This window comes from Salminus brasiliensis, chromosome 8 (assembly GCF_030463535.1).
Source record: "Salminus brasiliensis chromosome 8, fSalBra1.hap2, whole genome shotgun sequence".
Lineage (NCBI taxonomy): Eukaryota > Metazoa > Chordata > Actinopteri > Characiformes > Bryconidae > Salminus > Salminus brasiliensis.
The window spans coordinates 16,517,735-16,540,930 of NC_132885.1; the positions used below are offsets into that span (position 1 = coordinate 16,517,735).

The following is a 23,196-nucleotide window of genomic DNA, read 5'->3' on the forward strand; positions in this document are numbered from 1 at the left end:
GAGATATCGACACTGTTCCAACTCCTGACTGTCCGGTCTCGTTGTGGGAATTCTGGCTTGTTTCCAGCTTTTCGATTAGACGTGCGATTCCCCATAAGAATGAATGGGGTGCAAGAGTTTCTGCACCCTTGCTATGTCGCAATAATGAAAAATACACCAGTAATACCAAACCAACCATATGGAGTACCGCAGCAACTGCTTAGCAACCACTCAGCAAAGCTATAGCACACATCTAGCTAGCACTTATCAATACCATAGCAACCACCTAGTAACCACTTAGAAACACCATATCAACACCATAACAACCACCTAGCAAAAACAATTCCACCTAATTGACCATAAAGCAAGAGCCTAGCAAGTGACCTTGATGTCCTTCTTTGTGTTTGTTGCTGATTTTGTAAACAAATAATTAGACTATTATTTATTATTTTATTATTATTATTTATTTTTACCACATAGACGTTCCCTCTAGGCCTCGAGTCGTGTAGATAGTCTAAGCAGATGTTATCATGCAGAGTATAGCGTGTATAAAAGAGGTGCTTTTTTAGACCTCTCAAAACATCACCAGCAGTGTGTGTGTGCCCATGTTTGGACTGATCTCTAAAGACACTGTTAATCACATGAAGAGCTGAGATAAAGAAAGCAGGCCTCATGCAGAGCTCTCTGTGTGTGTGTGTGTGTGTGTGTGTGTGTGTGTGTGCTTGTGTTGTCTGCAGACAGTGAGCATGGATGAGGATTGGGAATGTGAACGGTGCTCTACCTCAAGGTCGAACAGCTTTAATCTTGCCAGGACAAACACGTGCAGGGCTGGGATTCAGGTGGCTACCAGGCTATATTTTGTGTGTGTGTGTGTGTGTGTGTCTGGTGGGTGGGTGGAGTACTGATCTCTCTTAATTCAGCGGTTGCCAGAGCTGCCACTCTGGTTCTAAATAAGATGAATGATGCCGGGGTGTGAGTGCAGGAGCGATGGGGGAAGGAGGCAGGGGGAATTGGTCTTTAGGGAGACTGTGTGTGTTGGGGGACAGTATTCCTGTCTGTAGCAGACAGGACGGCGTGTGCAGAGACAGGATTGTGGGCTTAACAAATTGTGATTTGATTTTCCATTTTTCCTTTCCTGGAACATTCCTTCTTTACCTTTGCAGCACTTGGAATAGTGTAAACACAAATACTGTCTTCTCATGACACTAGTGTGAACAGTCCACAGACATTTTTAGATAGAAGTTTATCCAGTTTATCCTCCATGCTTCATGGGTTGTTTTTATTGGAGCACATACTGACCACTGCATACCAGAAAAACCCCACAAGACCTTCCTGATATTTTGGAGATGTTCTGCCCCAGTCATCTAGCCATCACAATTTGGTTCTTGTCAAAGTGGCTCAGTGGCTCGTATTCTTGCCCATTTTTCCTGCTTTTGAACACGTCGCCTTCAAGAATTGACTGTTCACTAGGTGCCTAATATCCCCCAGCCCTTGACAGATGCCACTGCAGATGAAGATAATCAATGTTTTTCCACTTGACCTTTCAGTGGTACTAATGTTATGGCTAATCATTGTACACCACCGTGTTACCCTCCTTTCACCCTGTTTTTTAATAGTCAGGACCCCACAGGACCATGATCAGGACCAGAAACTGACATGGTGGTGGTGTGTTAGTGTGTTTTGCTTAATGGGGATGATAAAATAGACGAGTGTAGAAACAAGGAGCAAGGAGTTAGTATTAATGTTATGGTAACAAAATATATAGAGAGCTTCAAAAAGCATAAAAAGATTATGGAATATTACACATCCTGACATTATTTTAAGTACTTCCAATAATTCTGTTGGGCTAATTTAGTAACATGAAACCAGTTTATTTACAGTGTAGTATATTATAGTAACTGTATTTTTGTCTGGTTAATATTTCAGTTCAGTTCAGATGTTCTGTAAGCTGAGATATGAGCGTGAGTGTACGCCGGATACGTCTGTTTGTATGTGACTCGAGCACAGACTGCAAACTGAGCAGGAGAAGCATACTGAAGCCTTGAGGCGACAGCAGCCCTGCAGGTTGTGGAGGGGAAAGGCCACCAGGACCTGCTGGTGGGGCAGGTTGTGGAAGGGAAAGAGCACTAGAACTGTGGGAGGGGGGGGCAGGTGGGATATTGAGAAAGGATGCAGTCATGTCAGATTCAGCCATCTGGAAAAGTCTGACCAAAAGCTGGGGCCTCTCAGCTCCAGCTTGTGAAATGATTAGGCCATGATCTAATATAATAAGCCCATGCTGACTGGGCCGTTTGGCAACATGAAGAACAGCCATTCATAATGTGCAGCTAAGATGCTAACACATTTCTCTGGGCATATTTCTCAGGCGTGTCGGCGCGGTACCTCAGACCATATACTTCTGCTGGAACAGTATTAAAACCTAGCACATTCCACATCGGTGCTTTTGTATGTTAATCCTATCCAGTCAAGTCCATCGTCCAATAATTAAAATATTTGGATCCATAAAGTATTTGGATTGTTTCTTACACATTTTTAAAATTAATTTCTATTAATTATCATAAAGTAACAAGGCAACATGCTACTGATACATTTGACTGATACTGTGTATCAGTCAAATGTCCAATTACTTTTGAGCCTATGAAAATGGAGGGGCAAGACAAACATGGCTGTAATTCCTGCACAGTTAAAGCTGAACATCACTTTAATCACATTGTGACTGCCTCAATTTAAATCTATTAAAAAATAGATTAAAAAGTGTCGCAATCCAAATGCTTCTGGACCTGACTGTACATTTATATAATGATTTACTAGGATGTTTAAATGTCAAGATCTACAAAATATCTAAAAAGAGTATGTATATCATTCAAAATTCTGTAATATTAAACCCAAAATCCAGAATTTACCATAATTCAAACATAAAGATCAAATGTTAAAGCACAAACCTTTACAGTACACCATTTTTTTTCATTTTTTGTCCACAGAATTCTTAAAATATTGAGTAAAACATCTGAAAATACTTGTTGGTAAATAGTTTCTAATATTTAAATCCATTTATAAAATGATATAAATATTAATATGGCACGTGATCAAAACATGATCAACTTTTGAACTCCAGTATTTATATTCCACGACACTGACACTCTGTGTGTATGGGTGTTGTATGTGAAGAACACATGAGCGATGGCTTACACAAGTATTTGTCTCTGGTTTCATGTGCTGGATGGCTGAGGAGTGTGAGTGTGTGTGTGTGTGTGTGTGACCGTGCTGTGACAGTATTCAGAGACAGGCAGAGCGTTCAGTGGGCATCAATGAGGCACCAGGCACCAGCACTGCAACTCAGTTATTAAACCATTCAGAGCAGATGTGAACAACAGAGGCCCGAAAGAACAGAGAACTAAGAGATCTTACTACTTCCTCTGCTTTAAATAGAGCGCGTGACTAGACTTTTCTTCGTGGACACTGCTGACAACATCATGAAGTGGCCCTATTTGGTTTCTCTGCTCCTGACTGTATTTGCAGGTACAGTTTTTTGGTTCTTGCTTTAGAAAAGCCCTTTTTAAATGAGTGCATGCTTGTGTATTAAGCAGAGAAAGCATTGTTTGGTCGGTTTTCTGATCCTTTAAAGAATCTGGGGTCTCTGGGGACACGGTTTCAACCTAGTGTCTTGTTACGTAGCTACAATGTAGGAACATGTAAAATGAGAGGTCAAAAGAGTTTTAATGTTCAGTTGTAAAATGTGAGATGGAACATCCCTCTGTTTATAGACTGCACAAAAAACACTGGTTTGATTGACAGCTACAGATGTCCAAGTGACTGCTGGTGACTTTCTTCACTCCTCTCCTGTGGGAATCACTGAATAATAACTGATTATTAAGTCAGGCTGACGTGAATGAAGAGACATATTGATTTGAGAAGGTTCTACATTCAGCATAAACATGGATTAACTGGTCCGATATGTATTATTAAATACAACCGTTCTCGGAAATGCTGAAAGAAAGCTTCTCTAATCCACTGACAATTCAAATAAGACTTTTAACGGCACATTACAGGCTGGGAAATGTCAACAGGAGACACCAGCGGATGATAAACATGGAGCGGAACTCAGAAAGGCTTTCCGGTAACTCTAGAACTAATGGAACTTTCACACGTTCCCTCTCAGCTCATCTCTCACACTCAGTTGAGTTTATTTACAGGGTCTGCAATGACACCACCTAACTTTACCTTTAGAAAACTGAGCGAGCAGTAGAGAGAGAGCAGTGTGAGAGACACTACTCCATTCAGGGTCAGTACATGCTTGATTCTGGTATGCTATATGTTATTCAGAAGGTGTGAACTGCTGAACTTTTGCCGTTTTACTTTTTTTGAAAGAGTAGCTCAAGGCAAAGTGATGAATGACACAGATGGAAAATATTTCATTAATCAGATTTAGGACATCTACAGCATTTGGCAGCTGCTCCTATCCAGAGCGACTTACACCATAATCATGTTACAGAGGCAGGTGACTGAAGTGTTATCACTTGCCCAAGACCTTATATATGTTTCTTATATAGTGTGCTTATCTGAATTGACCCTTGATCTGCCTAGTGGAGGGCAATGGCATTTTCCACTACATTGAAGCTTTACTATTATTTTAAAATTCTGATTCTATATAAGAGAAAGGCCTGAAGCCCCTCCTCCCAATCTAACATCCTATAAATTCCATCTCTACCTTACTTATATGTACCTTACTCCTCCCTTGAACTCATTCCCTCATTCCTAGCTCTACTTATCAAAATGTAGGGTCTGGCTTTCGACCACAAAGCAGAAGCAACCCGAACACCAGACAAAGAGCTTTCCTCTCTGTCTTAAAAGTCTTCTCCCAGGTATTAAATGCTGTTGGCTTGGTCAGGCTAGAAAAAGCTTAATAACTGTATTAATTTAACATACAAAAAGAATTATGTTAAATTCAGCCAACAAAATAGGAATTGTGCTCTGAAATGTGTTATTTGTTGAGTGTGTTTATATGCAGAGGCCTTCACTCAAGCATATTTTTCCATATTTCATTCAGTGAGAGTGAATTGAGCAGTAATACTCTAACTCCAGAGTAATTTTCCACCTCTGACAACAGAACAAAACAGCAACGGCATTTAACTGAATATGGTTTGATAATCTAGTCCTGCTACGTGGCAGAGTACCGGGGGTACTGGAGTTTTTAACTGGGGGAGTTTTATCTGTATTTTTGTGTCAAACAGGTCTGGTGTGGTGTTCAGAGGATGAGACGCGTCTGGTTAAAAATATCTTCTCTGGGTATAATAAAGTGGTTAGACCAGTAAATCACTTTAAGGACGCAGTGGTGGTCACTGTAGGACTGCAGCTGATCCAGCTTATCAGCGTGGTATGAACCAAGATCACTACATTGACACTTACTCCTTTCATTGCTCACAATGTCAGTGTTTTGAACTCACAATGCTGAGCACCACTTCTTCCATACAGTTGCAAATGAAAGTTCTCAGTCGTATTGCAAATTAGCTTTAGTAGCAAGCTTTCAGCCGTTCAGAATAATCCAATCAAACAAGGACAATTTAAATAGCTCAACATAAATAGGGGTTTTCTACTAACTCTACACACAATACTGGTTTTAATGACTACTGCAGATTCTGAATGATTAATCTCCCTGAATCAAATCCTGAATAGAATAAGAGCACAACAATTTGCAAACCGGGTGGCAAATCAAGATTTTCATTAGTTGCATCAGGTGTGTTTGAGATAAAATGTAATAAAAAAAACCCACTGCAAGACTCTTGTCCACCTGGCTTAGCCTAAATCTAAAAAAAAGAAATCACAAATGACTAAAAATTAGATTAAACTCATCTCTGCAGTAATTTAAATAGACCAAAAAATGAAGAAAGACTTAATTAAAATTAAAATTAATATAAGCAAAACAAGAACAAGAAACAACAAGAGGCAGTTTAATTTATATTTTATATCATTTATATATTTACCATATACTGCTTTATCCAGGTCTCAGGAAATATCTAGCCTAGAATAAAAAGTCAGTCTGAAGAGTCAGTAAGGTCCAATTGCTGCCTGTAAAACAAACCCTTTCAAAGAACAGTAATAACTGTGCCCCAGCTAGCCAGGTTCATTGAGGCCTATGCTCTACTAAAACGTAAATTACGACTTAGCTAAAGGTAAAAAAAAAAAGAAAAAATCTTCACATACCTCTAAACATGAGGGAGGCCTATATTCAGGTGTAATCCAATCTCCAAACATCCAACACTGAATGAAATGCAAAACCACTGCTCGGTTAGGCAAACCAGTGAGCTAGAATCAAATTAAGACCCCCACCTTTACCTTGGCTTTAAAACTATTAACCAAGAGGGACATGCAAAAGGACTTCTGTCCAAGCGGCGTATTACAGCAAATACACCACAGCTAATTAACGAGCGCGAGATATGGTGAGCCAGAAAGAACACTACTACAGCTTCAGCATCCAGAGGGAACCTTTCCCTGTTCTACTATGGGGAAGTACTGCTGTCTGCTACAATTATACATTTTTAAATATACAATTATACAATTATACATTTTTTTTTTTATATGGTATACAGACAATATATTCCAAATCACACATTAGTGTGTAAAATCTATTTTGGAATGAAATTAAATGCATTTAATTTATAATTTTGTAATTTGTTCCATATTGGAGAGTTGTCCAAAAAGTTCAGAGAGTAAATCACTGCCTTGCACAAACAAGCAAAAGTATACAAAAAGAGAGCAAAGCACTCAATGTTCCTAAATATACAGTTAGAAGTGTAGTTAACAAGATTGCCTGGCCTGAACCCCATAGAAAATCTTTGGTGGGCCCTGAGGAAGGCGGATTCAGCATGCACAAGAATATTAGTAAACTGGAGGCCATTGTCCACAAGAAAAGATTCCTCAGGAATGCTGCTAGAAGCTGGTGTCTGGCTATGCATCAAGTTTACAGCAGGTCAAACAGGAAAAGGGGGCTCTACTAAATACTAAAGACACTTGTCTTGAAGGGATAAATAATTATGAGACTGCAGTCGTCACTGAAAGTGGCATCATTTGTTGAATGTGGGGAAAGCACTTGTTCTATTAGTTGTGTTGAGATATATTAAATTGCTCTTGTTTGATTGGTTTATTGCAAACAGCTGAATGGTTGTACATTTTGCTGATAAACCTGATTTGCAGTGGAGGATGAATAATTTTGATTGCAACTGTATATGTATATCCAGCATGAACTGGAAAATGAATTTCACTTTTGGATATCTGATCTCTGACAGGATGAAGTGAACCAGATCGTCACTAGCAATGTGCGTCTGAAGCAGGTACTTAAAGAGTATTTCCTTTTAAATCGCTCTTTGTTACTCTAATTGAGGTATTAACACATAACATAACCCATATAAGTCTCCACCGGGGCTTTTAAGGGGAATTATGCTGCTTTATCTTTCCTATAATAATGATGTAATCCACTTACCCTGCCTTTAGCAATGGAAAGACGTGAACCTGCAGTGGAACCCAGAAGACTACGGAGGGATAAAAAAGATCAGAGTTCCATCCACTGACATCTGGAGACCTGACCTCGTTCTCTATAACAAGTACGACCTCAGGACACTGCCTCTTTATCCCAGCCTTCAGCAATTGAGCACGCTTACGCAATCTGAGCTGATGGACTTACACACATAACATACGTAAAAGTGATGTGTTCTGTCTTATGACTAATGCTCTAGCATGGATTTGTTGTTTTGCTTTGTTTTTTTTTTTTTTGTTTTTTGTGTGTGTGTGTGTGTGTGTGTGTGTGTGTGTGTGTGTGTGTGTGCAGTCTGTGTATAATGTGTGTGTGGGCATGAAAGAGCACTCATACTGCAGTAAGCTAAATCTGGACTTCTCATCATAGGTTTCCCTCTCACACCATATGTTGTGTCTAACACACATGTGCATAACCACATACATACATACACACACACACACACACACACACACACACACACACACACACACACACACACACACACAGTTTCTCCCTGACAACCAGTCTGCTGCTTGTGAAACCCATGCCCGTCGCTATGCTGGTTGGTTGGCACGAGCTACAGTCAGGGTGGTGTGATGCCAGGACCATGGCAGTCTCCAGGCAGAGCTGTCTGAGGCTGTTAACCTTATCCTCTTCCTCTTTTCATCCCTTTCTCCTCTTCCTCTCCTCTCACTTTTTTCGTTCCTTATTCTTTTCCAGTGACGCTCTTAGCTTGTGAAGTGTTTATGTGTGTCTTCGCTCACATTTGTGACACATTTTGTGTGTGTGTGTGTGTGTGTGTGTGTGTGTACCAATTCTCATGTAATGCTGCTTTAAAAAGGTCCATAATTTAGGCAAACTTCTATTATTAAACAATGAATGTAGTACAAAAACATAAAATGGGTTCCCAGTGGTTCAGCGGTCTAATGCGCTACCATTATGGCCTGGCCACTATTGTCACAAGTTCTAATTCTGTGCCATACTGCTTTGTCATCAGCAGCCAGTATCTGAGAGAGTACAAATAGGCATGCTCTCTCCAGGTGCATAGCTGGGGCCCTCTTCCCTCATCACTTTTAAGCGACGTTGGCAAGCACATGTTTTTGTTAGCTGGTGCAGTGGAGCTGAAGACCCAACACTTACCTCCGAGTGTGTCAGCTGCCTGGTGATGCAGCATCAGCACCAGTTCAAAAAGAAGCAGTGACCTCAGATGTATTGGCAGAGACATGTGTTAAGTCCTTACACTGCTAGTGTTGGTTCTTTGCTAGGGGTTGGAGGACATACGAGCAAGTGGGTCAATGGGCAGTACCAAATTGAGAGAAAAAAAGTGTCAAAATGCCATTCTCCCCATCCATATGGCCCATATATAGAAAATTAGCTGGAAGAAAGACCATTTAGAATTGAAGTTATTAGGAATGTTTTAGGGTTTCATTTTTTTGAATGCACAATGCAGCCAAAAAGCAGCCAATAAGAGTAGACCATTCTGAGGTATGAAAATTGGTCATGGACAATCCTGTACAGCTCATGTCCTTTCAGTACAGCTTGGTGAGGTCTCTGCTCTGACATGCCTACTAAACCTGGAGTTGATTCAGATGAACTGCAGACTTCTGAGTCTGGAGTTGGATACCCAGATCTAAACGCTCTTCCTCACACTACCTTGTGTTTGTCCCCCATAGTGCAGATGGTGACTTTGCCATTGTGCACGAGACCAAGGTTCTGCTGGAACATACAGGAATGATCACGTGGAACCCTCCAGCCATCTTTAAGAGCTACTGTGAGATCATTGTGCTTCACTTCCCCTTTGACCTCCAGAACTGCAGCATGAAACTCGGAACATGGACCTTTGATGGAAACCTCGTCGTCATTAACCCTGTAAGAAAAGCACAGTGCTTTAACAATACCATGAACGTTTCCAATAAAGAAAATTCACATCTGGTGGATTCATGTAAATATTAGACAGAGCACTGAGCAACTATCTGCCGTGTGAAGATTCTATGGGCCTCTGACTGACCTGAGTGTACTATTATGGATTATTCTGACGTGTTCAATCATTGATCAAGAGCTCAGTTTAATGCATTAATGCAATTTATACTAGGCCTGTTTATTGATTTAAAAGTGTAATTACTGTGGACACTTTAACATCCCTGATCCTTCTCTTCATTCTCTAGGACAGTGATAGGCCAGACCTGAGTAACTTTATGGAGAGTGGGGAGTGGGTGATGAAGGACTACAGGAGCTGGAAGCACTGGGTCTATTATGCCTGTTGTCCTGACACACCTTACCTGGATATCACCTACCACTTCCTCATGCTGAGGCTGCCGCTTTACTTCATCGTCAATGTGATCATCCCCTGCATACTCTTCTCCTTCCTGACCGGCCTGGTCTTCTACCTGCCCACAGACTCAGGTACAGGCTTAAAAATACAGGTGACTGTTTCTTGGAATGAAGAGCTTTTGTTTCCTTAAAGAATCTTTATGAATGAATGTTCAAGGTCATGCCAATTAAACAGCCACATTTAGAAACAGACCGTCTAGATTATATAGAGATTTAATTTAATTGGATGTATAAATTGATAAGGAAACGATACAGGCACTGATTCCCAGGATATCAAGGCAGGACGACTAGAGTGATGGAAGGATGATTGGATGAATACCTCATTGCTAGAGTGGTCACCTGCTTCCTCACTGGGTTTATCTCCTGCCTGCTGTTTATCTTCAAACTAACTGCATGTGTGATTGACATGAGCTCTGTCTGCAGTTAATGCCGGGTGTCTGTGCCATTGACGTGTGTATGTGGATGTGTATGTGTGTGAGATGTGTGCGTATGCGCTCTGTCAGTGACTCTGTCTGTGTCTCATTAGGCTCTCTCAGAGGCTCTGGTCTCACCATGTCTGCCAGTCTGACTCTGCTCTAATGTATTATACATCACACATCTCTCTCTCTCTCTCTCTCTCTCTCTCTCTCTCTCTCTCTCTCTCTCTCTCTCTCTGTTTCTATCAATATCTCTCTGTCTCTCTCCCTATTTATATCAATCTCTCTGTCTGATGATTTTCTATGTGCTGAAGGCTCATAACGCATCAAAGTGTGAGCCTCGTTTTAATTGAAGAATTAATTTGTTGTCTGGGCTTAATTAAATTAAGCCACACATTCCCATTAATGCAAAAAGGAATAACATTAGAACAGAGTGTGTTACTTTAGCATAAAATGTAATTGTTTATGGGAAAATTGATTAGGATTTCATTGCATTTTCTTTTCTTTGGATCTGAATAAACAGATGTATTTCATTAAGCTGTACTTTCAGATATTTCTGTCTACTGTATGTCAACCATTTACTAAACAACAAAATTCATTGTTGCATTTAAAGTCAAACGAACCCATTCGTTAATTTTTCTAAAACAACTCAACAATATGATTGCAATTTTCTGTGTGATGGAAATACTGTATTTTGTGCATTGTTGTTTTTTTGGCCTCTTGAATGAACTATAACAATAGAGTGTTTTAGGGCTGGAACAGAGCACAGTCAGCATGTCACTTCTTAGGGTAGCTGCTTCAGTCACTGGTTGGTGTCAGTGTTGGTTCATCAGTTTGAGTAGCAGTAGGGTGTTTAAGTGGCCATGCTCAGCAGAGCATGATAAGGACAATAGTGCTCTCCAATCCCCCTAATCAGCATGCAGCTCTTTGTGTGTAATGGTTCAGGTCTCAGAGATGTCCAGAGGCCTTACCACAAGCTGGTGTTGGGAATCAGATCCACTAACTTCACAAAACATTGCATATCTTGTGCCCCTACCTGGAGGGTTTAATGGTTCCATGGTTTAGCGGTGATACAACACTACATTAACAGAATTGGTTTTGGTGATGAAGTGCTGCTCATGCTACTGGACCCTCATATCAGTAACCCTTCAGCATATTCAGCAACATGTCAGCATGGTGGTGCATGTACTTTCCCCAGTATAACAGAGAGCTATTGATTGGGTTGTTTCATTAAATTAATGGACATGTAGTCATCTGCTTGGCACTGGATTAAATGTCGTTGTTAAAGGGTCCCTATTATAGAAAAACTATTTTTTCTTGCTGAGTTGAAACAAACACATTTGAAGTAATATATGGAAATATTATTAGTGTCAAATGCTAAACACTGTTTCTGTTTGTTTACATATCCCTGCCTGTACAGACTAAGCTACAGTTTAGCCCCGCCGTTTCATATTGACATTCTCTAACAGTATTTAAGCTCTGAGCTCTTTTTGAATGAGGTGCAATACAGGACAGAGCATTTTTCATAGAGAAAAATGTAGGACATGGGCCCTTTAAGACATGCATACATATATACATTCTTATACAGCAACTCATTCCTTTATACTGCTATAATAGAAACCCTGTGTGCAAAATAGATTAGGAAATCCACACTAGTTCATATTTGAATACAATATTTCTCAAGATTCACTCTGGAGTCTGTTTTTATATTTATAAAAGTAATTTAATCATTATTTATTCTAAGTGTATATTCCTGAGGTACATGTATTATCTAAATCCTTAGATCCCAGAATTCACACCAATACTATTTTATACACCCGCATGATGGCTATCATTTGTAAAAGTATACATTTTTCACAGTGAAAGCAGGGTTTACAGGCATAATTACATTTCCCACATATTATGCCTATACTACAGTTTAGCCTGCCTTTTCATATTGCAATTCAGCAGCAGTATTTAGGCGCTGTGCCTAAGCTTTAGAATCTAAACACATAAAAAAATATACAATCCATATAATATGGCACATTTATTTTTGACCATAAAATAAAATGTTTTATTTAAATAAAAAAAAATATTATTATAATTATGTAACATTTAAATATGTTTATTAATATTACATACATAGTAATTTTATTAATAATCAGTTTTTAAAACTTGGAACTGTTTGAGTTTATATGGAAAAATATGGACTGCTCTCATTGTTGTGTTTGGGAGGCTGAGTTGTAACACTGTAAAGCTAACCCTGCTGTGTGGACGCTGTATTTTAGCCTGGCTAGCTTTTACTGTGATGAATTCATACTTTTACAGATGATAATCCGTTACAGCCATCAAGCGGAAGAATAAAACAGTTTCTGTGTGAATTCTGTGATTTAGGATGTATATTTAGGCTCACACACACAACTCTGCACTTATGAAATTCTGAAATTACTTTTATATACAAGATACACAAACCGACTCCACTGTGAACTTAAAAAATAACATATTAAAATATATACTGGTAATCTACAAAAACGTTTCTCTCCCCAACTTCTCTTTTCTGATCTCTGATCTCAGGTCAGTGCATATTTCTGTATTACTATATTCCATAAGTATGTGTTCCCTTGGTGTACAGCTGTATGTAGGACTCCATGCAGATCTGTCAACCCTCCACTACCCTTCACCCTGACCTTGGGGCTTACTATATTGTGTGAACTCATTAAATGACTATGTATAGATTGCAGTGAGGCGCCACTGGAGTTTGGGGGCCTGCTGTACACATTTAGCCCAACTGATGGCCAGCCTGCTGGTAATATGCATTACTGAGACAGCTGAGGGGTGTGTAACAGGATCCTCTGTGGTGTTTCCGACATGAGTGGTGAAAATTCTCAATTAAGCTCAGCAAATTCATATGTTCAATAATTCTCTGTGTGTGTGTGTGTGTGTGTGTGTGTGTGTGTGTGTGTGTGTGTGTATGTAGGTGAGAAGATGACCCTCAGTATCTCAGTCCTGTTGTCTCTGACTGTGTTCTTGCTGGTGATCGTTGAGCTAATCCCTTCTACCTCAAGCGCTGTTCCTCTCATTGGCAAATACATGCTCTTCACCATGGTCTTCGTCATCGCCTCCATCATCATCACCGTCATCGTCATCAACACACACCACCGCTCCCCTAGCACGCACACCATGCCTGCTTGGGTCCGCAAGGTGGGGACAGCAGGCCAATGCTGCATGCAGTCATTCGACTATTATTGTATGTGATTTGAAGGCGTGTCCTCTAAATTGCTGATGTGTTCTGATGGCTTGTATGTGCAGGCTTTTATAAATAGAAGGTTTTGGGGATGAAAAATTTAGGTCCAGAAGGTACAAAATCAGACCCTGTTGGGCAGCTGAATCAATCTCTAGAGGTTTATATAGGGAAGGTTAATTTTCAAGAAAGGGTTGTTCCTTAAAACACAACAATAGTGGAAGCATTTATGCTGCTATATAGATGAATTAAGGCTCTTAAAGAATTTAGCCAGGCAAAGACTCTTTCTGCGTTCAGAGAAGGTGCTTGAGTGTATATGTTAAAAGCACTGTGTTTATGCTTACAACATGGGGCTGATGTTATTTATAATGCCTTACCCAGTGCTGCCGCCTAGTGGGCAGAGTAGTACAGTAATCTCAACGCATGAGATTAACCAACAGGGTTAGCTTTCAAAGGTGCTCCTTAAACTTGGTCCTGACATAGCCCTGCCCCACAGATTCCCTGCTCCCAAAACACCTGATCCGATTCTTTAGCTACTTAGAAGCACATGCTGAACTGAAATGTGTGTGTACTAGAGCAGGAAAGACAGTGCAACTCCTGGTCCAGCTCAGGGCCATTTGAGTTGAGAGGCCACTGCTTTACAGAGGCAAATCTCTAAATCTATATAAAAAATAAAAAAAAGTTTGAAGAAGTTATAGAAATGAGTAGATTTGCTTAACAGGCTTCTTATTACACTTAGTGTCTTAGTGTTCTTCATTGATTTACAGTCTTTACTCATAAATAATGTCTATTCTCAAAAAGAAACCTCAATATTCAGATGAATTGCCTTCTGTGAAGTCATGTTTTGTCTCTTTCTCTGGCTTTTCCAGATTTTTATTGAGACTGTCCCCAACCTGATGTTCTTCTCCACTATGAAGCGGCCCTGTATAGAGAAACAGGCAAAGAATATTTTCACAGCTGATTTGGACATCTCTGATATCTCGGGGAAACCGATGCCAACCGCTGTGCCTTACCAGTCACCCATCACCAAAAACCCAGACGTGCGAAGCGCTATAGAGGGTGTCAAGTACATTGCAGAGACCATGAAATCTGACGAGGAGTCCAACAATGTAAGGCCATGAAGTGTGATCACAGCCAGTTGTATTCTTTATAAAGTTGCCTATAACAGTCAGTCTCAAACTTATATTTTATGATTCAAGTTATATAATTCATAAAAGTTGTTCTTATGCAATCCTCTCTCTCTCTCTCTCTCTCTCTCTCTCTCTCTCTCTCTCTTGCTCTCTCTCTCTCTTTGTGCAGGCCTGTGAGGAGTGGAAGTTTGTTGCCATGGTTCTGGATCATATTTTGCTGTGTGTGTTCATGTCTGTGTGTATAATTGGAACTTTGGCTGTGTTTGCTGGGCGACTCATTGAGCTGAGCATGCTATAACATGGTGGAAATATCACCTTGACAATAAAGGGACCTTTAGAGACCTAAACATGCATGCAAATAAATATGTAAATATAGCGTTGTGTGCACGGGAGCACACCATTATATACATGTTAGCTGTACAATAGAGCTTCATTTTGATCATATAATGTTTTGTCAATTAGCTTCTGCCATGCGCAGGTAACAGTACCACCAAAAGCAGACTAAATGCAGGTTTTGAAATATACACTCTGAAATGAGATGTGCTGATCTGCTGACAGAATTTCAACACACTAAGTGAGTGTCATCAGAGACTACACATGTTCTGCTGACTATATCACTACACACTCATTTAGACAGTAAGTGTAAGTCATCTATTTTTACAAACCGACTGCTTTCGGCCAAAAAACTCTCAAATGTGTTGTTTCAGCAGAGTGTGAGTTGACTGTGTAAGTTGGAAAATAAAGCTATGGGAAATAGAAAAAAAACAGGCATTTTGGAGTCTTGAGATGGTAGATTTGTGGCTGAGGTAATGATTGTCATTAGTATACTTACATTTATGTACTGATTGTATTTTCTTACATTTATACCTTTTGTCATGTGTCTTGTAAATCAAGAAGTAAAACAGTCTGCCCTAAATAAAGCTCTTGTTTGAAGTTCCTTATTGTTTATTAAAATTATGCTCTTCTATTGTTTTTTGTTACTGTTACTTAGTATCTGTTACTTACTAAGGCTATATATACGTAGATTACAGACAGCAGTGGCATGCAGAAATGTGGGCCCTCCCGGTCAGAATTTCTGTTACTGTAAATCTCCAAAAGGCACGGGACTAAAGATGAAACATTCTCTTTAACATTTAATCCACACTGGGGCATTATTTTGGTCTTGTACATTATGCGTTAAAAAAAGAGACAGCATGCAAAAGTTTGGGTACTTAGAGAGTTGTGAGCTCAAAAATAACTAAGGTCTCATAAAATAGCTTGTTAGAGCTACTGCTTGTTCTCAGTTATCATTAGAAAAAGGCCAAATGATGCAAATTTGAAAGCTTTTATAAAAGCTTGACTCCTTACACTTTACATCAACAATCAGCTGCCATGGACCCTTCCAAGGAGCTGCCTATTACTGTGTAAATGGAGAAATAACTGATGTCCACAAAGCAGGAGAAGATTATAAGGAGAAAATGTATTCAGATAGCCGTTCCTAAGTAATGATGGTCAACCCCCATTGACTGCACAAAACCTTCAGGAAGATTTAGCAGACTTCTGTGTCCTCACCATATATAATTCAGATGAAAGAAGGATGGCTTCTTTATGAGAATCTCAATATCCACAGTGGAATAAATCCAGAGGTGTATAGGTGTATAGACCTCAAATAATCTAAGAATCTCAGAACTTGAAGACTTTTGGTGGGAAGAGTGGATGAAAATCACCCAAACAAGAATTGAAAGACTCTTTGCTGGCTACAAAAAGTGTGACAAGTCGTGACACTTGCCAAAGGATGTGTACTGACCATGCAAACATCCAAACATTTGCTTCGGGGCCATTTCCTATTTTGTTATTTTGAAACTGTAGAAGATTGATTACAATTTAAAGAAATGTGTCAGCTTCAACCTCATACCCTCAGTTCTTTTTAGGTGCTTACATGCTCACAGTAACAGATATTTTAATTAGGGGTGCCCAAACTTTCGCCACTGTACTTATTTTCAGGCTGCTTCCTCATAAGGCAGAGTGTAATTCCTCCTTCACTTCAGTACAAACCAAATAGGGCGATACTTACTCATTTCAAATGACCTGCTGAAGAGGAAGCAGCATTCAGCTTGTTTGACCCAGAGTTTACATCTTCATTCTGTTAAATCTTTGGATACCCAATAACCTCATTGAGGTCAAGCCTTCTGTTTGTTGCTCTCAGACCTAGATAGTGCAAAGGTAGTTAAAAGGGGTGTACAGTAACAATATTACTCATTGTGTTGTATTGTGTTGTATCAAACTGAAGCACAGCATATGTTGACTAGTGTGTTAGCGTGTGACTAGAGTGTATGACAATGTTTTATCCATATCCCCTCTTAAATGTTCAGTGCACAACTGCATAGATCAATAACAAATTGCAGCTGATGGCCTTTTCAGAAAGAGGCCAAGCTGGACTGGCCATTACTTATTTGTCACTGCATTTCGCAGGACAGCACATATCCTCTCAGTTACAGTAGCTGTTTTCACAGAGTGAATGGGTGAGGAAATGTGTGCGGTAGCGTTCGTTTGCATGCCATGCTCTATGGCCCACTCCCCTGTGTGAGAGACTGCAGTGTGCACCCTCCGATTGGTCTGCTGCATTGGGAGAGAGAGTGTGAGAGAGCGAGAGAGAGAGAGAGAGGAAGTGCAATGCAACAGTCTGCACTGCTGTGGAAGTGACTTCTCTACAGCTTCATACTCGGGTGAGTCCATCTTTACATGATTAGATTTAGGGGAAAACCAAGAGAGAGTGGGCCAAAGGCAAGTTGGACACCTTGTTGACCATCCTTGCTGGTAAATGGTTGGTGTTTTTTGGTCTGAAGGTGGTTGGGTTGTTTTTTTTTTTGGGCTCCACCTTAGAGGAAACTCAGAGGAGGAAATATGAGTTCTCAGAAAGATACTGAAGGACAGAAAGGTGCAGGCAGGCCTGTTCTTTAAAAAGAAACATATCATAAAAATGTTAAAATCACTCCCAAATGTTAGAAATCAAGTTTATTTGAAGTAGTAAGTGGCCAGAAAAATATTTGAATGGTACAGGGCCTTTAGATTATGTGGACCTTTTTCAACTTCTCAAAGGTTGTTTACCCTGGCACAACTTCTTTACGAAGGTTATTATGAGTGCATGCAGTAGTTCATCTCTTACTTGGAAAGGGCTGGTGGTTTTCTTCCAAACAGGCAGAAGCACCTGATTCTACTTGTTTGACCCCATAATACCCATAAGGTAAGGGTTCAGTTATTAATTCTAAAGAGAATCCACTGTTAAGCAATTTATTTTAGCGGATTTTATGTAGTACCACTGGGTTCTATTTTAGGGCCCATGGAAGTGATGAAACTAATAGGAATGAAGTGTGTGCCTACCTACAATGTTCAAAGGGTTTAAGGGGTTAATCATTTGGTCTTCATCTTCAAACAACTGATTAGTAATATGAGGTGTGATCCTGCTTGGTTGGGATATAATTCTGCTGCCAGCATCACTGGCCATTGTGAATAAGACTGGACACCCATGATTCCCTCTGGCATCTCTGAACTTCTTGATATTTTTCAGTGGTAGTTGGAGCAACCTGAAATTGTCAACAGCATTGCATGCTCAATATATGCTACATAATTCCATTTCCATCATCTTCGTCTCAATTTCCACTAAAATCATAACGATTGACAGCCCTGATCAGGAAGGTACAAAATGGACCTCATCTCTATTGCTGTTTTCAAAAATATACGAATAAGAAATGATATAGGCTGTATCAGTTTGTTGTAAACTCCTCTAAAAGGCAGTCCAACCTTGTAACCATATTTCTCACCTTAAGTTAAAGAACCTGAAGTTGTTTCAGAAAAATAATATTCCTTCATCTCTTCACCCCTTTCTATTAAGAACATGCCTCACTTTTCTTATGACTGTTTGGTTCCACTTTTATAGAAGTGCTTATAAAAAAACAGCACAACAACATTTCCTGATCTTTCTTTGTACAGTAGAGCTACCCATGATGTTGCTTGATTAGAAAAAAAGAGTAGAAGACAAGTGAAAAGGAAAGACCATGAAGTAGCTCATAGCAGGCCTCTGCATTCGAAACCGAGACACAGACCCACATGCAGCCTCTGTTACCACGCATCATACCCTCAAAAGTCAGTCTATGCCTGTGGCTGAGTGTTCTCTAACTGCAGAGGAAATGGTGATACACATTTTGTACAGAAGCCCTCTTTAGTGGTGTATACATCAGGAAGTTGTTGTGACCTCTTCTACTGCAGCTTCTAAGACCACTTCTTCCATCAGCCCTGTTTACTGTTTCTTCTGACTCACATCTCAACTCTTGCAAGAGTGAATTTCAAGCTTCTATTAGAACTTAAAAGGCTCTTCGTGTGCAAATTTATGCTGTACAGCAAACTGTACTGGAGACAAGTGGCTACAAAATGAAATGCCAGTACAATGGCACAGAAATAGAGCAGCTGTGTGATCAACTGTATGTATTAGCAGATATAAAACAGCAGTGACATAGAACTACTGTTTTGCCTCGCCTTTACAACATGTTATGAACTTTCATGACAGGCTTTGTTTTTTGTTGCAAGTTGACTTATGTCCCACATAACCTAAATTATATTACCTTTTATTTATTTATATTTATGGGATTTGGCAGATATCCTTATCAATAGTGAGTTTAGATCATATTTCTTATGTAGGCAATTGCAGCTCTAGGCATCTCACCCAGGGATTTGTATTGATTTATTGTGGACAGAAATAATAATTTGGTGCATGTTTTAATTTTGGATTCAAAATTATGCATAAAGGATCCAAAATACACATACATCCACTTAGATGATTAATTTTGTGGTCCTGAAAGTTCCAAAATGTTTTTTTACTTGGCATTGGTAAAGCCTCTCAACCATCTGCTAGTGATCATGATTGACTACAGCAATTGTATATAAGTTATTTAGAGGTGTAACCATTTGGGTTGAATAAGAATCACCTAGGCTACAGGCCTTGCATTAAGTGGACGCTGTTGGAACCCCAGTGTCACTGTCTACAGTCAAGCAATTTTTGCATGACCATGGACTGAGAGACTGCCTTTCACGAAAGAAGCCCCTGCTTCAAAATCTTCAAACTAAACTTAAATTTCTGGTCAGATGAGACAAAGAACGAGGTCTTAGGGCAGAGTGACCAAAGAAGCAATACTGGAGAGGCATTCAACCCCAAAAACAGCTGACCAAATGTTAAGCATGGTGGTGGTAGATTAAAAGCAGTGGGGCATTTTGCTGAAATCAGATGAAATACTGAAGAAAAGGGACTCCCTAAGAATTCTTGCATAATCTGAAACCATCAGCTAGATGGTGTAAATATGAACAGTGACCCCAAACAGACATCAAAAGGGGTCGTGGAATGGATAAAGCAGGCTAACATTACGGTTTTGGAATGGCCTGTGCTTAGAAGTCAGATTCATGGCAGGGAACCAACAAATTCATTGAATTCCATATACCAATTCCAAAGCTGAATAGTCAAATATTCAACCCAAATTCTACCAGACTGGTAAACAGATTGTCTGGTTAAGGTACAACTTGCTAAAGGATAATTAACCTGTATGTGCTGTATGTATATTGTTTTATCCTGTATGAATCATTTTAACCTTGTGTTTACTTCAGCCCCCCCCCCCCAAAATAATTAAAAAAAAAATGAAACTGATCCCCCAGATTTTTTTTTTCAATTAAATAACTGAATGCCCAATATTGCAATGGCAATCATGTCCATGATGTATGTAAATGTTCAACCACAATTAACAACTATAGCTTGTCTTAAAAAAAATCACTTTACAAATTAGCATCTGTACAGTTATTCCACTACAAAATATGTATTGGCAATTTAATTTATGTTAAATCTAGTCTAAATGTCTAAGAGTTCTACATTGTCCCAATATTGCAAGATGAATTATTATATCTAGCTGTTTATTATTTATATGTGGATCATCTTCAAAAATAGAAATCACCATTTTACTTAAAATGTTAATTTGTCTTGTAATATTCTGACATCAGCCTTTAATAGATATTTAGAATAGACTCATGATTATTTGGCTTACCAAGATACATGCGTTGTTGCATGAATTTAATTGTATTTGTGCTGTAAATGTTGGAAAACACAAACAGACACACACACAAACACACACAAGTACATATGAAACACTGTGCTGTTTAATTATAAACCTGACATGTTGTGGAGGCAAAACCACAGAGCTAAAATGTAAAGATATATTTAAAAAAAAAACGGGGCATCACGGTGCAGCAGCTGTACATCCTGGGGCTGCTGGGCTGGAGTGCAGAGCAGCGAGAACCTGCTGATCTCCTGTAAGCCCTGAGCTATTGTAGTCTGGCAACAGTCCTGAAGCCATGGGCCAGTGGAAATGAGCCAGATTCTGCACAGCTTGCCATGTTAAATTAGAGAAACATGGCCAGAGCCATGCTTGCATCACTTGCCATGTAATGGAAGAACAGCATGGCACACTTTTGCTTTCTGTTTAGATCACAGTGACAGTGAACATAAGTAATGGGGTCACAGGTGTACTCCTAAGATGACCCTGTCATGGAAAAAAAAGAGAAAAACACCATATTATGCATGCATTCTGAGTGTAAAGACAGAGAGGAAAAGCCAGTCCAATGCTGGAAGTTCGTTAATTAGTTTAAAAAGTGTATGATCCAGTGAACCTTTGCAGGGATGTCAGGCCAAATGTCTGGATTTTGGTGTGAGAACCAAACTTTACTTTGAGAATGAGGAAGCACAAGAGTGGTGTGTAGTTTTGACTTCTTGTTTTGATTATGAACTTGGCCATGTTATTTAGTACTCTGGAGTTTCTACATCAGGAACCTGCTTCATAGCTAGCAAGTAACATCTTTATCTCTACCACAGGAAGATTAAGTGTGAAGTTCCATTGAGAGCAAGTGTGTGAAGTGTGTCGCATTGGGGATGTGAAAACACCAGCCTAGTGTAGTCCTCTCTCTTGTGTCTCTTGTGTCTCTAATGTCTCTCTATGTCTCTCTTTTTGTATTGTTGGTGGTAGGATCATTTAGATACAGTTGGAGAGGGAGTGAAACAGAGAAAATATGCCTGGACCACCACCGCCACCACCTCCACCTCCTCCGACCTTTGCATTGGTAAGACAAAAACATGCAAAAACAGCTGTGCAGAGCAGCTAATTATCCTAATGCAGACTGATCCTAACCTGGATCATATAGTTGACAAGAACAAGTTTGTTTCATGTCTGTTGTTAAAATGGAAGAAAATATATGTTAGGCACTTATAGATATATACTGTGTATGTGGTTATATATGGTATTTAACATATGTGGCACTAGCGAGCCATCTAGTGGTGGAACTGTGCCTGTATTGATGGTGGTCTCATTGGGTTAAATGCCATTCATCTGAAACAGGCAAATACAGAGAAACCAAATCTGAACAAATCTGAGCAGCAGGGGAGGAATGCTTTACTGACTGATATCAGCAAAGGCGCCCGTCTGAAGAAAACTGTCACCAATGACCGCAGTGCTCCAGTATTCGATAGTGAGTAAACTCAATTACAGCACAATGCTCTTATATCCAGAACAAACAACCACACTAACAGCCACTGTTTAGCTCACCTACATTAAAAGACACACTGTAAAAAATCAAGTCAGTGCCAACATGAGATGATACAGTAACTGTTTACAGAGTGTTTTTACTGAGTTAACTCAACTCAACTAGTCTCTAGTTCACCTAACTCAAATTCTTTAGTTCTGCATCTCAGTTTGGTCAACAACACATATGAAGCGGAGCCTGAAAAGCATTAGTAAATGAGCTGCAACTAAAATTGCAAGTGACATTTTCTCCCCCTTAATTTGTTTACTGTTTACTATGGTTAGAACTTCCCCATATCACATGATGTCCCCAGACTAAGAGGTTTTTGACAATGGAGCACTGATCCTATGCAGGGATCATAATATATGATCTCTTCATGCTTGATTAACAGGCATTTAGGCTGCCATGCCACTCTAGAGCTGTGCAATAACACTAAATAAAAACACAGTTCTGAGTAAATGTACCTTTCCACTCTTTTCAACGACACTGAAATGCACATGATTTTACAGAGCTAGAGTGGTGCAACTGGCAGACTGTCAAGAGACAGGAGATCATACATTTAAATCCTGTCAACACCACGGTCCTGCATGGTCAGGAGCCAGAGAATAGGAAGGCTTTCCTCATGTGATAGGGGGGAGGCCTAACCTGCAGGTGGGAAAAACAGTAAACAAAATAAGGCGGAGGAACACAGACTAAAATCTTACAAAATATCTGCAGCTCATTTACTAATATTTTTGGGTTGGGTTAACCCAATATGAATATGAAACTGAGATGCAGTACTCAAAATTGTGAGTTAGGAGAATGTTTGACTAGGCTAAGTTGTTTTTGAGCTACGTAAACCCTAGAGTAAAGCCCTGTAGTGTCACACATATACTGAATATATACAGTATATACAGATTTCTCAGAAAACCGTAACATGTAATGAGTTACTATTATTTATTTTGTCTTGATAATAATTACATCTGTCTCCACAGAGCCCAAAGGAGGAGGAGGAGGTGGAGGAGGCGGAGGAGGAGGAGG

General features: G+C 39.7%; 1 protein-coding gene and 1 long non-coding RNA gene across 3 annotated transcripts; both read left to right on the plus strand.

The window, feature by feature from the left end:
* Nucleotides 1–3,437: 3,437 nt before the first annotated feature.
* On the plus strand, nt 3,438–15,008 carry LOC140560616 (acetylcholine receptor subunit alpha). Its single transcript, XM_072685115.1, has 9 exons — nt 3,438–3,498; nt 5,211–5,353; nt 7,263–7,307; nt 7,468–7,577; nt 9,163–9,358; nt 9,655–9,892; nt 13,193–13,416; nt 14,326–14,565; nt 14,756–15,008. Exons 1-9 carry the CDS (start codon nt 3,453–3,455, stop codon nt 14,882–14,884), a joined length of 1,371 nt encoding a protein of 456 aa, XP_072541216.1. The 5' UTR covers nt 3,438–3,452; the 3' UTR covers nt 14,885–15,008.
* A 2,215-nt stretch (nt 15,009–17,223) lies between these two features.
* On the plus strand, nt 17,224–23,180 carry LOC140560618 (uncharacterized). Of its 2 annotated transcripts, none has more exons than XR_011979984.1 (4): nt 17,224–17,291; nt 21,624–21,717; nt 21,993–22,122; nt 23,151–23,180. It is a non-coding gene; the product is annotated as an uncharacterized lncRNA (long non-coding RNA). The 2 variants fall into 2 exon arrangements; XR_011979985.1 differs by lacking the exon at nt 17,224–17,291 and adding an exon at nt 17,763–17,809.
* The last annotated feature ends 16 nt before the right edge of the window (nt 23,181–23,196 follow it).

Bases quoted from the DNA above. Each gene is read 5' to 3' on its own strand.
- LOC140560616 (XM_072685115.1), top strand. From the start codon at position 3,453: ATGAAGTGGCCCTATTTGGTTTCTCTGCTCCTGACTGTATTTGCAG. The intron at 3,499-5,210 runs GTACAGTTTTTT...TGTGTCAAACAG, and splicing joins GCTCCTGACTGTATTTGCAG to GTCTGGTGTGGTGTTCAGAG. The intron at 9,359-9,654 runs GTAAGAAAAGCA...TTCATTCTCTAG, and splicing joins ACCTCGTCGTCATTAACCCT to GACAGTGATAGGCCAGACCT.